The 16,012-nt window shown below is 32.2% G+C and overlaps 1 protein-coding gene across 1 annotated transcript in view; it reads right to left on the bottom strand.

Moving 5' to 3' along the window:
- Positions 1-16,012, bottom strand: part of LOC140436959 (uncharacterized) — an 83,221-nt gene that overhangs the window by 40,765 nt on the left and 26,444 nt on the right. The window contains exon 7 of the mRNA XM_072526144.1: positions 3,451-3,663. Within this exon, the coding sequence (XP_072382245.1) occupies positions 3,451-3,663 (213 nt within the window). The remainder of the gene's footprint in view (positions 1-3,450; positions 3,664-16,012) is intronic.

The raw sequence follows: 16,012 nt of genomic DNA, 5'->3' as shown, positions 1-16,012 counted from the left end.
AAGCCGAGTCTAAAGTTTGTATTCCAGTGCCACTTCAACCTCACTTTTGTTTTGTTCCTGGTCGTTGTTTCAGACTATAGATGTAGTCTATCTGTTCATGTGGTAGAAAGTGTAAGCCCAGTTCTACCCCCAGAAATTCCAGTGAAGTCTGGTTTCCACCCCCAGCATTTTTGTGTAAAACCCCAGTGCAATCCAGGTAACTTTTGTGTTTAAATTTTATTGGAAAAATAAAAATAAAAATTTTGATTAATAATTGCTTTAATCATTTAAAAAGATAATATTTTATTTGTAATATTTTATTTGTGTTATACATTATAGCCCAGTAACAATAGTAAGTGTTTCTCTTTGTTATTTTTGTATTTACTTTTGTAACTGTTTGTGGTGAGACAACATTAAATGTTCGATTTATTTCTCTAAACAATTTTTTTATGATAGTTTCGAAGCAAATTCAGATTTCTGCTTTAATCTGGAGCCTTCTAAAAATTGCAAGACATGACCAGACGATGATAAAGATGTTAAAAGAGACATGGGGAATCTAAAATTTGCATTCCACGACATGTCTATTCATCTAGGCAGAAATCCTAACGAATTTGTTTCTCGTACTCATACAGAGTAGATCCGAATAAAATGAAAAAGACAGAAAAGATTTGATTTCACGTTCAAAGCGTCTATGTATCTATTGATACGTATTTCGACTTAAAAAGTCTCATCAGAATAGTTATTCATAGCCGTTCTTAACGTGAAAAACAATCTTCTCTGTCTTATTAGAAGCAACAATAACATGGCTTCGTTATGGACGCAATAGCGACATCTGATAGAAAAATCGGTAAGATAGTTTCGAAACAAATTCAGATTTCTGCTTTAATCTGGAGCCTTCTAAAAATTGCAAGACATGACCAGACGATGATAAAGATGTTAAAAGAGACATGGGGAATCTAAAATTTGCATTCCACGACATGTCTATTCATCTAGGCAGAAATCCTAACGAATTTGTTTCTCGTACTCATACAGAGTAGATCCGAATAAAATGAAAAAGACAGAAAAGATTTGATTTCACGTTCAAAGCGTCTATGTATCTATTGATACGTATTTCGACTTAAAAAGTCTCATCAGAATAGTTATTCATAGCCGTTCTTAACGTGAAAAACAATCTTCTCTGTCTTATTAGAAGCAACAATAACATGGCTTCGTTATGGACGCAATAGCGGCATCTGATAGAAAAATCGGTAAGATAGTTTCGAAACAAATTCAGATTTCTGCTTTAATCTGGAGCCTTCTAAAAATTGCAAGACATGACCAGACGATGATAAAGATGTTAAAAGATCTTATGTTATCATCGTCTGGTCATGTCTTGCAATTTTTAGAAGGCTCCAGATTAAAGCAGAAATCTGAATTTGTTTCGAAACTATCTTACCGATTTTTCTATCAGATGTCGCTATTGCGTCCATAACGAAGCCATGTTATTGTTGCTTCTAATAAGACAGAGAAGATTGTTTTTCACGTTAAGAACGGCTATGAATAACTATTCTGATGAGACTTTTTAAGTCGAAATACGTATCAATAGATACATAGACGCTTTGAACGTGAAATCAAATCTTTTCTGTCTTTTTCAATTTTTTTATTTATCTAAAAAAAAGTTTATAACCCCTTTTTTAAGTTTCATTTAAAAAGATACATTTCTCATTTCTAATAATTATTTCAATAGTTATAACTAGTTGTTGTGGTCGTTATAATTTAGAACCTCGAAGCGACGTCCATTTTAAATTGCTAGAGGTCCTTCCTGTTGTTTTGTTTGTCCATTTGTTCCAGGAGATTCATATAAGTACCCCTTTGCTTTGTAGTTGCCCGAATCCAACCCCCTTACATTCACTTATCCACGACCCAGCTACTCCAAATAAACCCTGAGTGCCGTTCGCATAAGTATCGTTTATTTTGCTTTCCCTATCTCCACCCCAATAGTTTCTGTCCCCAACTTTCAACCCCATAATAATACCCTATGTGGTAGGCAAAATATTACCTTACAAGATAATGCAGAAACTCAAAAAACGTAAGCCTATACGGACAACAATCAATGCAAACAAAACAAAATTTATGATAATTGATCAAGTTAGAAATAATCAAGCAGAAGTCACAAGCACAGCGGGATACGATGTAGTGGGAAAGTTCAACTACCTGGTATCGACAATAACAAATAATTGTGGGTTTGAAAAAAAATTAAGACGAAACTAACCAAAACCTGGAAAGACACCGACAAAAGTAAAGTCACGAAACTGATATTCCCTTTGAAATATATGCCTCTGAAACTTGGACTATCAAGAAAGCTGACATAAACAGAATCAACACCTTTGATATATGGGTATACACGAGGATATTACGAATTCCATGGACAGCACATCATACAAATGAGTCTTTCAAGAACTAAATACTAATACCAGACTCATCATAAAATAAACAGAAATGTTCTGAGGTACTTTGGTCATATTACTGGAAGGAAAGAGGGTATAAAAAGACTTATTGAAATTCAAAAAATTCACAGGATTCTCCCTTTCGGAAGCATCTCACAAAACTCATAATAGAATTGGAATAGTAAATCACAGTCAATCAAACATCATGACGTCACCTTTCCCTTGCGTATAATAACGGATTGGGGAGGATATCTATAAGTATCTGGGCCACGACATTAAATTAGGAATAGACAACCAAACAACAAAGTTAAACAGGAGAATAGGATTGGCATGGGCAGCTTACGGAACACTGAGGGAAGTCTTTAGATCAGATATTCCTCTGTACTTGAAAAGGAAGGTCTTTATTCTGAATATAAAAGGTCTAAATCCTTATTCTGGAACTGCAATTCTAATCCTGTCAAATCTGGCTATGCCCATTATTCTTCTAAAAAGCTTCATTTCTAGCTCTCTATTTTCGATTTTAATTTATCAGTAAGCGTCCAACTTTCACTACCAAAAGTTAAAATCGGCACAATTTCTGCTAATGATAATTCCTCTTGTCTCTAGGATTGGTTAAAAATCTGCTTAAAAAACTTCATTTCTATACTCTGTATTTTCGATCTTAATTTATCATTAAGCGTCCAACTTTCACTACCAAAAGTTAAAATCGGCACAAATACCGTCTTATAGATGGTCAGTTTGAATTTTTGGGATACTTCTTTTTTGTATAAAAGTGTACTTTTAATTCCGTGGTACATCCGAGTAGCACTTTCTATTCTCGAACTTATTTTCCTTATTTATATTAACGTATTTAGAGAAGTCTACAAAAGCGTTTATTATTAATTAAAAATGTACCACTCAAACACGATACTGTCCCAATATGAAAGATGATTTATCAAAAGAGACATTGGCTATGGATGTAGAAATCTTCACTCTTGTTAAATTAATATTACATCGCATATCTTTCTATATTTTTAATACTCTAACAAAGAATAGAAATACTCACCTATCATCAACTCCTCTTTCGTCCCACATATCTCTCCGGCTTCTTCGATCATCAACAGAGCCACCATAGATCCTATCATCTCTGGCACCTTCTCCGTAGTGTTCATCCACATCTAAGTATCTTCTATCGTCAAGTGGACGTCCCCTCTCATAAGGACTGTCATAATCCTTGTCTCTGTGTCCTGTGATGTAGTCTCTCTCGTGATCAGGCCGTCTGTTAATAAAAAAATTTAAAATAAGACGGAAATAAAATAATGACCACAAAGAAATTTATAAAATTACAAGTAAATAAAATTGTTAGAAAAACCGGATAGCTCAGACAGTAGAGTGTCTGACTTTCACGCAAAAGGCCTGGGATCGATCCCCAGCGCCGGCGAAAGCATCTAGATATAAATATCTAGAGGCTAATAGAATGAGTAGCTTAGGAACAATAATAGGCAGTTGAAGCGTAGCACTGGACAAGTTACCTTCTGTAACGATTTGAATCGCCAGTTATAACTCCGCTCTGTACGCACTCACTCCTACCGCTAAATTCCACCTCCCTCGATGAACGCTGGAGATTACAGGCCGCCAATAGTATAAAACCATGGTACAATGAATACACAAGGTATGATACATAATGTTCCAAAATCGGTTCGCTTTCGCGCATGACGTAGAAAGACGTCAAGAACGCTTATTCCCGCAACATTTGAATGTAGTTGTATAGGAAAGACTTTTAATTTTAAGTTTTTTTTTTTATATAATTTGGCTAATTTAATTATAGTACATAATTATAAAGAGATGATAAAATTATGTTATTATAATATTTAATCATAAATAAAATTTTGAAGTTAATTTAAGTTTATTGATTTTTGGTACAGTTATTTTGTTAACATAGATATCCTTAATAAAACAAGTTTTAATTATCTTTTATTACACGTAGGTACAGGTTAATTAACTTATACTCCAGAGTTCGATATTTCAGATGTTTAAAAAGATACAAAAAAGTGGTAATGAAGGTACACAACATTTGTACGTATATACCTACTGAACTAAACACAAAATCAAAATAAATAATGATAAAGTCAACTTTATTTATATCGAATGAGCTAGCTGGCCATCGAATATGAGTGTAGTGAGGTCACACAATATTGCACAACATTTTAAATGACATCTTTTGTAATATTCACGCATAAAATTATCTTGGTATTGTTTATAATATTGATAACATTATATATTTTAATAATGATAACATGATTTAACAAAGAAAAAAATGTTGTTTTGGAAGATGCTAAATTGATTTCCTCCGAAACAGTTCTTATTGCAAATTGCATAGCAGGCTGAGGCTAGTTTCTTACTTAACAAATCGATATGAAAGAACCATTTAAGGTTTCATGACTAATAATTAATAAAAATAAAGATTTAGACTTACGTCGTTGACCTAGAAGTAGTAAGAAGCTGCTCAACATACTTTTTGGACTCTCTTTGGCTCTCGTGTTCAGCTCTTTGTACGCGTTTCTTTTGGTTGGTTAAAAGGGTAGCCGATTTTGATTTAGGCAAATAAAGACTAGGTACTGCCTCAGGTTTGAGGTTTAGACCCTTTTTAGAAACGTAATTTAAAAGTTCCTGTTGTAAATTTCTTTGATAATCTTCAGTTTTAAAATGTTAGAAGAAATTCTTGCTGTATTACAATTAAAATTATCCTATCTATAACACGATATAATCCACAGTTTTCTGGTCACACTATCTTTAGGAAATGTATGAAACCTAAAGATTTTATCTTCATTGTCACTATTGCGACAAGCAATTGCACAGCGCACTTTGAAAAAGGTACAAAACCAGATATACAATGGCAAATAAAAACTTTTTCAAAAAAAAATACTATACAGTATAAATAAACAGTCACTAAACACCACAAGTACACACAAGTCTCAGACACAGGCTTACGCGCTCGTCTGGGATACGGCCGCCGGTTAAATTTTACCCATCAAATTTTTTAAGTCCTTGCGAAGTGGATATATTTGTATAAAGAAACATATGTAAGCATATATCTAAATTATTTTTCTATTATAAAATGGATGACTCAGCCAGTATTGAGTTACTTTAAAATATATTTATTATCTCATAACTTGCAATTTGCAATAGTCACCATTTATAACCGATATTATTGTTGAACTTTTGTTTTTATACAAGCATTCTGTCCTGCCTCTTGCCGGTGTAAAGTCGTCTGAAGTCGATATTTATTGTGTTTTGCGTTTGAACTAATTTGTGTATTATTTTCATATTATTATATTGTTTGATAAGTAAATTTTGCATATAATAATCGGTAGGTTATAGTAATGTGTATATTTTTTATTTTACTAAATTTCATTATAACTTATCTAAAATACCATATTGAATTGTAAAACAGATTTTTCTTTATTGTAATCTATTTTGTTTTTATTTCAGTAAAACTGTTTGGAAGTGAGTGACAGTGAATCAGAATAAGCAAATCTACTACTATTTACCTATTCACAGTATTTCCTCTGCAGAAAATTTTTAAATTTCAACGGATTTGCATACAAAAGGAGTGCTTATATTATTAGTATATGTATGGAAACAAAAATAAATATTTCGCCTGAATCACTAGGAATAGTAAAGGTTTTACGCTACTGAAAATATATTTTTTTATTCAATTATAACCAAAACAAAACATTTAAAAAAAAATTAGATCATTTTTTGACCATAATTTCAAAATTAATGTGTACGTTAAGCTGTAATAATGGGTCCGAGGTGGTTCGAGCGGTCTTGACTACGTCACACTCCTGGGCCAGCTGTCAAATGTCATGCGCAATATCATACCTTGCGTATTCATTGTACCATGGTATAAAACAACATACGCCGCAGAGAGAATCGAGTTCCGCCAGAGCGCTGATATGGTAGAAACTAAACCGGGACTTTGGGTGTTAACCAAAACGCCAATCTTCCTGGGAGTTCTATCAGAATGTTAATCTGTGAACAATTCCACTGGCCCTAGGATGTTCACCGAAGGCCAACCGCTTCTGCTAGAGTTTTCATCTAGTGGCAGCTCCGACCAGTCTTAGTTAGCTCTCTGAGACGTGCTAGTTCCGTGACTAAGTTTCGATTAGTCACTTCCCGCTCCTTGCCGGATCGAGTGTTGATCGATCCTTCCACATCTAACCCAGATCATTCTTTCCTTTCAGCGTGTAATTGTAGTAAGACATTGTATTTTCGTTTCGACTTTTATGAAATTAATTATATTTATTTTTCGCAGATATTAAACAGTGGATCATATAGCCGTCAATACCGCCGTCGCTAAGATTGACTTTTTTAATTTTATTGTACATATTATCTAGGATATAATTTTATTTTGTTATTTATTTATTTCGAATATATTTTTATAAATTCAACCTTTGTTTTACTGATTCTGTTGTCTAAAAGAGCTACCCGTCACAAATTGACACGCGATCAGAAGTAAAGTGCAACAAACTAGCGCCCAAGCAAAAATAAAAATGCCGCTTCGTACCAGGGCCATCTATTCCGAAGTGCAAATTCGCGTTAACCTTGCGCAGCTACGTCACTTGCAGCGTGGTATTCACATTGCTCTTAATTGTATACATAAGCACTCTTACCTTAGTCACCCTAAATATGGATATTTTGCATATTATTTTACTTTCTTCATACATTTCAAATAAAAACAAATGTTTATCATGTTTTCTTAGTCAAATATATTTATTTTTATGCGAATTAGAACTAATAAGGTATTAGCACAAAAAAAATAGCTACTTAGTTAGGTACCTACCTACTTGCACTTTTCATAAACTTTTAAGAAGGAACAAAATTTTTATATTATACATAATTGGTGAATATATACTTAAATTTAAGAGCGTAGGCCCAAATTTTAGACGGAGCGAATCGAAACTGACTCTCCTATCCCTAGTTGTTCTTTCTTCACACAGTAAATTACGTGTAGTAAAATTCTCACTGGTATGAAAGCTTTAAAACTGTCGGTCCAGAATCGGCTTAGCACGTGCATACTTGTGAAGAGCTGCGTTATATAGTTTCTGCTCAATTAATTATTAATTAATAAAGACTATTTATTTCTTTATTTGTATAAATTAAAATATGAGACGTTGTTATAAGAAACGTGTTAGTGTAAAACGAAGAAATTGACGGTTAGTTTAATTAAAGTAGGTACTTTTTACATAAATCTTTTATATTTTTCTAATTAATTTGTAAATGTATAGTGAAAATATCATCTATAAAATCGATCAGTAAACCAAGAATTTTGGCATTAAATTCTATGCAAATAGTCTTATAAAAAATATGAGTAACAATTATGCTGAACAATATAATAATGTAATAGCGAAGTTTCAAGGAGGTAAAAGAATAAATTATAGCTCTCGGGTGTTCTATGAAATGAGATGCCACGCTGCTGCTTTGTCGTACAACTCTTAAAGTCATTATCACCAAGCCCTTCGCAAAAGCATCCCAAGAAGAAGTCCTGGTGTATATACAAAAAAATTTATTTCAATATGCACCAAAAATACATTGCATAAAAATTATACTACAAAAATTTGCAAAAATAAAAAAATATAATAACAAAAAACCATGCTCCAGATGAAGATTATGGGCCACAAACACAAAAAACGTTAGAAATTGATCATGAAGAATTAGAGAAAATTAAAGAAAAATTTTTATCGGAACTTCGTAAGAATCATGAGGAATGTACTCAATTATTCAATAACACAATAACTCAACGGAATTCAAGTGAATGGTATTTAGAAAGAAGGAAACGTCTGACAGCCTCGAGTTTTGGTCGAATTTGTAAATTAAAGTTAACAACCGACCAAAGAAAGGTTGCCAAACACATCATTTTAAATGCTTTTAAAGGAAATAAATTCACAGCCTATGGAATAGAAAAAGAATCAATTGCAGTACAAGAATTAAGCGAAATTCTTGCGTTAGATATTTGTCAATCAGGAATGTATGTTCATCAGGAATATCCTTTTTTAGCTGCAACACCTGATGGACTCATAGGTAATAATATGATTGTCGAAATTAAATGTCCAATTCCAGCAAAAGATTTATGTCCTAAAGATGCAGTAGATGGGAAGAGAGTAAACTATTTGGAAGTGAAAGATGGTAGATATATTTTAAAGAGGAATCATGCATATTACTATTAAATTCAAAGGCAGTTATTTGTAGCAAATAAAAACTTTGTTACTTTTGCGAAAGGATTAATATTCCAGCTTATTTAAAAAGATGAACAATTATGAGAGCAAATGGTCAAAAAATTAAGGGAATTTTATTTTCACAATTATCTTCCTCTATTAATACAAGAAATAATTGACGAAAAGTAAGGTTGAGTACTTATATATTTTGTTTTCTATTTTTACATTTTCCATCTATTACAATACTTGATAATATTTTATTTGTATGTGATGACATAGTTTTATAATGCTGGCTCATTGTATAAAATCTTTTTTTTATTTATTTTAAATTGAAGCACTTATTTTGAAAAGGTAACATGTACATAAATGCAAAGTTTACAGGAAAACAAAAAACTGATTTTCTTCAAAAATGATGTAGTTACAAAAATCTTTCAAATATATGAGTTGATAGTGGATGTGTTGTTTGCACAATGCCATGGTTGTCAATTGCTTAAAGTACACTATACCAATAGAATATTTGTTTACATATTTTGCATATGTTACCTTTTCGAAACAAATGTGTGCGTGTCCAAGAAAAAATGGAGCAATCATTATTTTATTTCAGTTTAATTCAAATGATATGAAAAAAAAAATTTTGAAAAGTCAACTAATAAACTATACACTAATTAGAAATCCTCTTCCGCTGGTTCAGCTTGCTCTGTTGTAGGCCATGTGACAATCTGCGACCAATATTCCTTTTCTTCTACTGGAAAATACACCAACAGTTTCTTTAAGTCTTCAATTTTTTTATGATTAATAGGCAATTTGCCTGAATATGCAGGATATGAAACGCAGTCAGGAAGTTTAACTCTGCTTTCTTGTATTTTGGCTAATCCAAAACACTCCTGCATTATTCCATCAGTAAATGAAAGTGCAGTTACTTTGCCAGGAGCTTCCTTAAAATATCGAAATTCGTTGAAATTGCTGACTTAAAAGGAAACTTTTTTATCAGTGGCAATGTTCTTGCCATGGCTTGATATTGACAAAACTTGCTTCTTATAGTGTTGTGGCCACCATTTTTTGAAGTCGATTACTTTCATACCAACGACTTTGTAAACACTAATTTTTTTACTTTTTGAAGAAGTCTCAATGAGAGAGATATATTCATCATGAGAGTATATTCTATCATGTCTCCGTAGTTTTCTTTTTACAATTCCAAAATCTCGATCACATTCATTAAAAGAATGTCTCCTCATCCTCCGCAAAATCGCACTACGGTATTGTTTTTATTTTGGCCGGGGCATCCGTCTGAGAAAAGATACAACTTGGTTACCGTTAAGGGTACGTGTTCTTCAATGAAATTGAGTAAAAATGTACATAATTCATTTATACCTTTCAATGATTCTCCTTCTTGGTATGAATACAAAATTCATAAATCCATAGCTGCCTGTAGTAAAATACCACTTGCACAGGAATATGGGGAATGGGCAGATTCTGCATGTAGTCGATTGTTATTGCCATTACATCCTCTCTTTCTCTGCACATTCGGCTTATTTTATCTATTTTTGCGTAGAATTTCTTTGCTCTTCTTTTATGCGCTAGAAGCTCAGCTACAGGAACTCTTTTAGAATTTTCATTTAAAAATGGATCTGTTATCTTTGTTTTTAAATTTTCACACAGTAAACACACATCCACCTGAGGTCGGCCAAACGAAAGATCGAAATTTTCTTCAAGAAGTAGTTATATTTTATGATTTTTTCGGTGATATCCGGATTCTTCTCCAGAAACATTTCATGAATAATTTTAATGTTTAATGAAGCAGACAGGTATTTTTTTTTTGAATATTGTTTGAGTAATGGACTTCTTTTTTAGGTAACGAATCAACAAATTCATGAATTCGATGCAAGTAGTTGCCATTACTAGCATTATGCCTAGACGATATTGCTGTTCCTCTTAAATCACGAGGAAGTTTGTTCTGAGACTTTAGTTTGCATAAACGATAAAGTCTTTTTATTGTAATTCCATGCAAGCTTATGAAAGCTTTCTTGCATACTTCTTTTCTCTGCCCATTACTACAAACATAGTACTTACAAGAATAACTTTTATGCTTACTTGATGCTACGGATGCCTTACGGTTTCTAATGTTTTGCACCGGATTCGAGGCTATGAGTCCATGCAGATATAGATCCTGGATTTGAAAGTTGGTTAAGGTTGGCTATAATTTCCGCCTTGTTTTTACAAGAGAACATATGGCAACACTTCTTTTGACAGCTAAAAATAATAAAAAATCTATTTAACTCTGTACTCTAAAAACTGTAGTATTTTTACTTACCCACACTTTACTCCTGTTTTCTCTAAGGAACTTCTTTTCCAACATGATTTATATGAGCTTTTAATTTTACCTTAGCATTTCGTATAAAATTTTGTTAATAGTTGTCTGCATTCACGACACCTTTCCTCTTTTTTCGTATTATTTCATCTTCACTCTAGCTACTAGACGACATCACTGAGTGTATTACAATAAACAACGGTCAAGTGAGCTAGCTGTACTTGCAAGAACTGGCGTGATATTATCATTCCCATTCCAATACGTTACCGTCAGCCGAAAGCCGATCGTTGCCGAACCAATTTAGGCGGTTTAGTTCGAAAAGGTAACATAGCCAACATTTGTTACCTTTTCTAACTAAATCAAAACTCAATGTCTATTTTTAACAGGGACGAGATGAGATATGTTACGTTTTCAAACTACATACTGTGTAGGAACACTTTGTGAGCAATATTGCGTCAACAAGTGTATTTGGCAAAAAGTGTCATTTGTTACCTTTTCGAAACAAGTGATTCAATTACATTATTACCGTATAATAGGAATCGGGGTTTCTGTGCGTATATTTCTCCAGAAATTAAACAATTTTTAGAACATTGTTGTACACAAAGATGTAACTTAAGTATACAAGAAACAAGATCGCGTTTTAAGGAAATATTGTATTATTTGACTAAAGCCTACTCAGAATTTTGTGAAAATATGAATTGTCAATAACGTTGAAACACGTTGTACACTTATCCTAAATATTGTTTAAACGATAAAATAATTAAACTATAGGCATACGTTAATATACAAAGTGTTTTAATTAAGGAAAAAATATTAAAAAATTTAATATAACCAAAAAAAAAACAAAATTTAATTGTAAAGTAATTGTTATATAACAAATAATAAAATAATAATTGTAAGTAATTGACACCCTGTGTATTTTGATATAACTTTAAATACGTCGGTATTTTCTGTGATTAAGCTTGTACTCACAATTAAAATATTGTTCGGCTAAATTCATTGGTTTCGGTGTTATTAATTTTTTTTAATGTCCTACAACTTACGAAAAATCGAAATATCTCCGGAATTACAATATTAAGGTATAAAAAATGCAATAAAATACTGGGCGTTCCATAAAAACAAACATACGTTTGATACGTTCACTTTTTGAGAACCCTGGTATATTTTAAAATAATTTTAAAACTGCCTACATTCATTTATATATTGTTGTATTTGGTTTCGAACACTTTCGGTAATACATCTGTTTTGAGAGTCGACACGTGTTCCTAGAACGGCATCTACACCCAAACAATTCAAGCACAGATGTTTTTCTTTACCTGTTTACCTCTAAACACTCATTTATATGTAATTTCTTAGGGTAATAAAAAACATTTATAAACAATCCAGGAAACACACTTTTGAAATAATCCAATAATGATTATGATTAATAGAATCTTATTGCAGAGAATATTTATTACAATTAATATAAATATCTATATAAAATTTAGTTTTTATTTTATTTTCCATGTACCTACTGTCTGTGTCAAGTTAAGAATTCATAAAGGAGCCTTATGGGAAGCGGTGATGCCAGAACTACCGATAGACTGAGATAGGCGAGAGTAGTGGAGTTGCAGCGAAAAAGCAGGGCCGAACTGCATGTTATATTGCACATTAGACGTTTTTTCACTTAGGTAACTTTAAATTTTTTTTGTTTTTTTGAAAAATAAAAATTAAAGACATGTCTTTTTCTCACAACAGTTATTTATTAAATTTCGGCTTAGGTCATCATCAGACTCTTAAAAATATTCTTAATTGTTTAATGAACAAATTGAGTGAGTATTGTGGTAGATATTATTAGTGTCAGTAAAAAACATAAAAAAACAATAAAAACTTCTGTATATTTTAAAAAAAATACAACAGAACCATAGAAATGTAACAAATTATTTGGTTTTTTAGTTTGACATTTATATATTTACAATATTACAATTATCAAAAACTATGTACATTCTTCGTCCATATCCAAATCGGAATTGTCACTACTATCATATAAATCTATAACTATGGGAGTTACGTCTTCCATTAGACCGTCCACTTCCCAAAATTTTTTCTCCAGAGTCATTACATGTTGAATATAGTTTTTCCAGTTATCAGACGTAACATTTGAAAACGCTTTTTTTATGAGGTCCTCCATATCCTTCGCTTTGAAGGTGCTGTTATTTACGGCCACATGCCTTTTTACTTGGCTCCATACCATTTCAATTGGATTTAATTCGCAATGGTATGGAGGCAAACGAAGCACTTTGACATTATTTTGTTGTTTACAAAGTTCTTCAATTTTGTAATTATCAAAATTTTGTTTAAATTGCGCGACTACCTCCAAAAGCTCGCACTTCAGATAATTTTCTTCAAAAAATATGTCTTTTTGTCTTAACCAGTCCATAATGTTATTCTTATTCCACGATTGGTTAGGCAACAACTCGGTTTTTACACTATGATATGGAGCATTGTCCATAACAATAACCGTTTTTCGAACTAAGTTGGGCAACAGTTTGTTTTCAAACCAGTTCTCAAAACACGGACCGTCCATTTCGTCGTGATAATCAGCGCTGTTTTTTTTTGCAAGGAAAAACATTTCAGCACCGTTTACAAAACCATTTTCACTTCCGGCATGGACAAGGATGAAACGTGGTCCACGCTGAGTGGGATGCTTTAGTCCAGTACTTAGCCCTTTTATGAACGCATCTCTTGCCGAGGTGACGGTTTTGTCTTTCCATTCTCTGGAAACCGAGTGCCCCACATTGACCCATGACTCATCCAAATACACAATGTCATAGCCCTCAGCCCGATATTGTTTAATGGCCCTTAAATATCCATGCCTCCATGCAATTATATCAGGACGTTCTATTAGCACGGCACTTTTATCACGTTTTGCATAAACAAAGTTCATGTCTTTTAACAACCTGTACATTGTACTGCGGGTAAAATTTGGCAAGTTTTCGTCTTGGTTCACTTTTGGCAGAAGACGATTCAAAGTAGGAGGAATGTTTTCAAAAAAAAAACTATGCACTGTTCGACGAACGCCGATACGAACACCTTCATCGTAAGTATAGTCTCTGGAGTTGTTTCGGCAACGGGTTCTTTTTCTGTTTGTTTTTACCTCAGAAAGCTCACCTTCTTTGTCTTCCTGTACGATTTTTTGAATCGTACGAACTGACACTCCTGTCATCGCGGATACTTTGTCGAATACAATACGTTGACTTTCATCTCGAAGCAAATTAATGTGGTATCTCACTACGTTTAAGATCACTTTTTTAGCACTCAGATGTAAAATTTGACCACTTTTAAACGGCAAAACTGGATCCATTTTAACAATATAATTTTTTACACTTGAGATTTGAGTGCGCGATGGTTATGCCTTAACCCTTGTCCGGGCAGAAGAATTTAAAAACGTAATCGGGCAGTTTGGGCTTATGTATACAGACAAACATATAATCTCCACTTCACCTAATTACACTATTTTGAAAAACATACCGCTCATTTATCTATAACTCATAAATCTGTCTGCTTTCCAAATGTGCTTTCCAAATGACACTATTGTTTGGAATGACTAAGTACATAAAGAGAATTAGAAAACTATTAATAGTCAATTATAAAGTAATCAATATTGTTTACTGTTAGGGCCTGTTAGCCCGGCTTGCCCGATAATGGAAGTTTAAGCACAATATCTTAATTATTATTGCTTTCTATTTATTAACCATTGTGAAAGTAATATTTTATAAATAATTTTGAGAGTTGACACCTAAGCTGTCAGAATTACCTGTGCCATAATAATTAACCAATTGCGTAAAACCTAATATTTTAACCACTAATAAAGACATTTTTCTAATAATCTTTAAAATCACTTCCCTGAAAATGTAACCATATTTATAAGTAATTGTAGTCGTTAAGCTTATTAAATAGATACGTACCTATCTTTTTAAAATAAATTTGATTAACATTGGAAAATATAAATAAAAATTTGAATATAAATAAAGAATGGGTTATTTCGGCCGGCCCTGCATAGTCCCGTGAACTATTGGCAACATACGCCCGTAAGAAATGCACTGGCCTATCTGTTCAGTTGTGAATTCTTAACTTGAAACAGTCTGTAGTTACTATGTATTTTTTAGAGGCCTATGTAACCACTCTCTTGTATATAAATAAAAAAACAATTTTATATAAATTTAGTTTTAAGTCTTAAATGTACCATTGATATAGTCCAAGATAAATATTTTAAATAAACAATGAATATACATTGAACCCAGTGTTTTAATCTTTACAATCTAAAAAAAAATAAACAAAAAATGTGTAGATGTGTAGCCCAAAATATCATTTTATTATTTTTCTTCAAAAAAAAAGCGTTAAACCTCTCCATGAAAAGCAAAACTTTTAATAATCATCTTTATTATAATATGAAGTCAAAATTGAATAATTCACTCAAAATATTGTCATGCGCCACCTTCCTATTTTGTGATATCTACACCATGTGTACTTTAGTTTATTGTTAAACTCGCATTTACGATTATGAAAACAAACTCTTATAAAATACTACTTTTTGAACTTTAATGACTTAAAATACTTGGATCTTCCATAAATAATAAACAATAAATAACTTTTTATTAATTTCACGTCTTAAATCAATTATTTATCAAATACGCTATCAATATTATTTAATAAACAACTCAAAATATTCCTGAAGCCGTGTCAAATATTTAGTCGACTTGCCACCACATTCAGTTCGACTGAGTGAGGTGTATGACAAAGATAGCAAATATTCGATTTGGAAAATATCACCACGGACATGGTATTCATTTTTTTCGAATCCTGAAAAAACTAATAAATATTTTTGAAAAATTTAAACGCAGAATGAAAGATTACATTATTACCGAGGGCCGAAAGTCCCTTAGAATAAACAATAAGTATTTTTAAATGAGATATTTGAGATTAAAAATCACACTAAATTTTCTCTTCTTTTTCACCCCTGTAACTTATTAAAATAAACATTATAGAAGTTTTCAGGGACTTTCGGCCCTCGGCAATAATGTAATCTTTCATTCTGCGTTTAAATTTTTCCAAAATACTTA

This window comes from Diabrotica undecimpunctata, chromosome 3 (genome assembly GCF_040954645.1).
Source record: "Diabrotica undecimpunctata isolate CICGRU chromosome 3, icDiaUnde3, whole genome shotgun sequence".
NCBI lineage: Eukaryota > Metazoa > Arthropoda > Insecta > Coleoptera > Chrysomelidae > Diabrotica > Diabrotica undecimpunctata.
The sequence above is the reverse complement of the archived record's forward strand: the minus strand, read 5'-3'. Positions and strand labels throughout refer to the sequence as shown.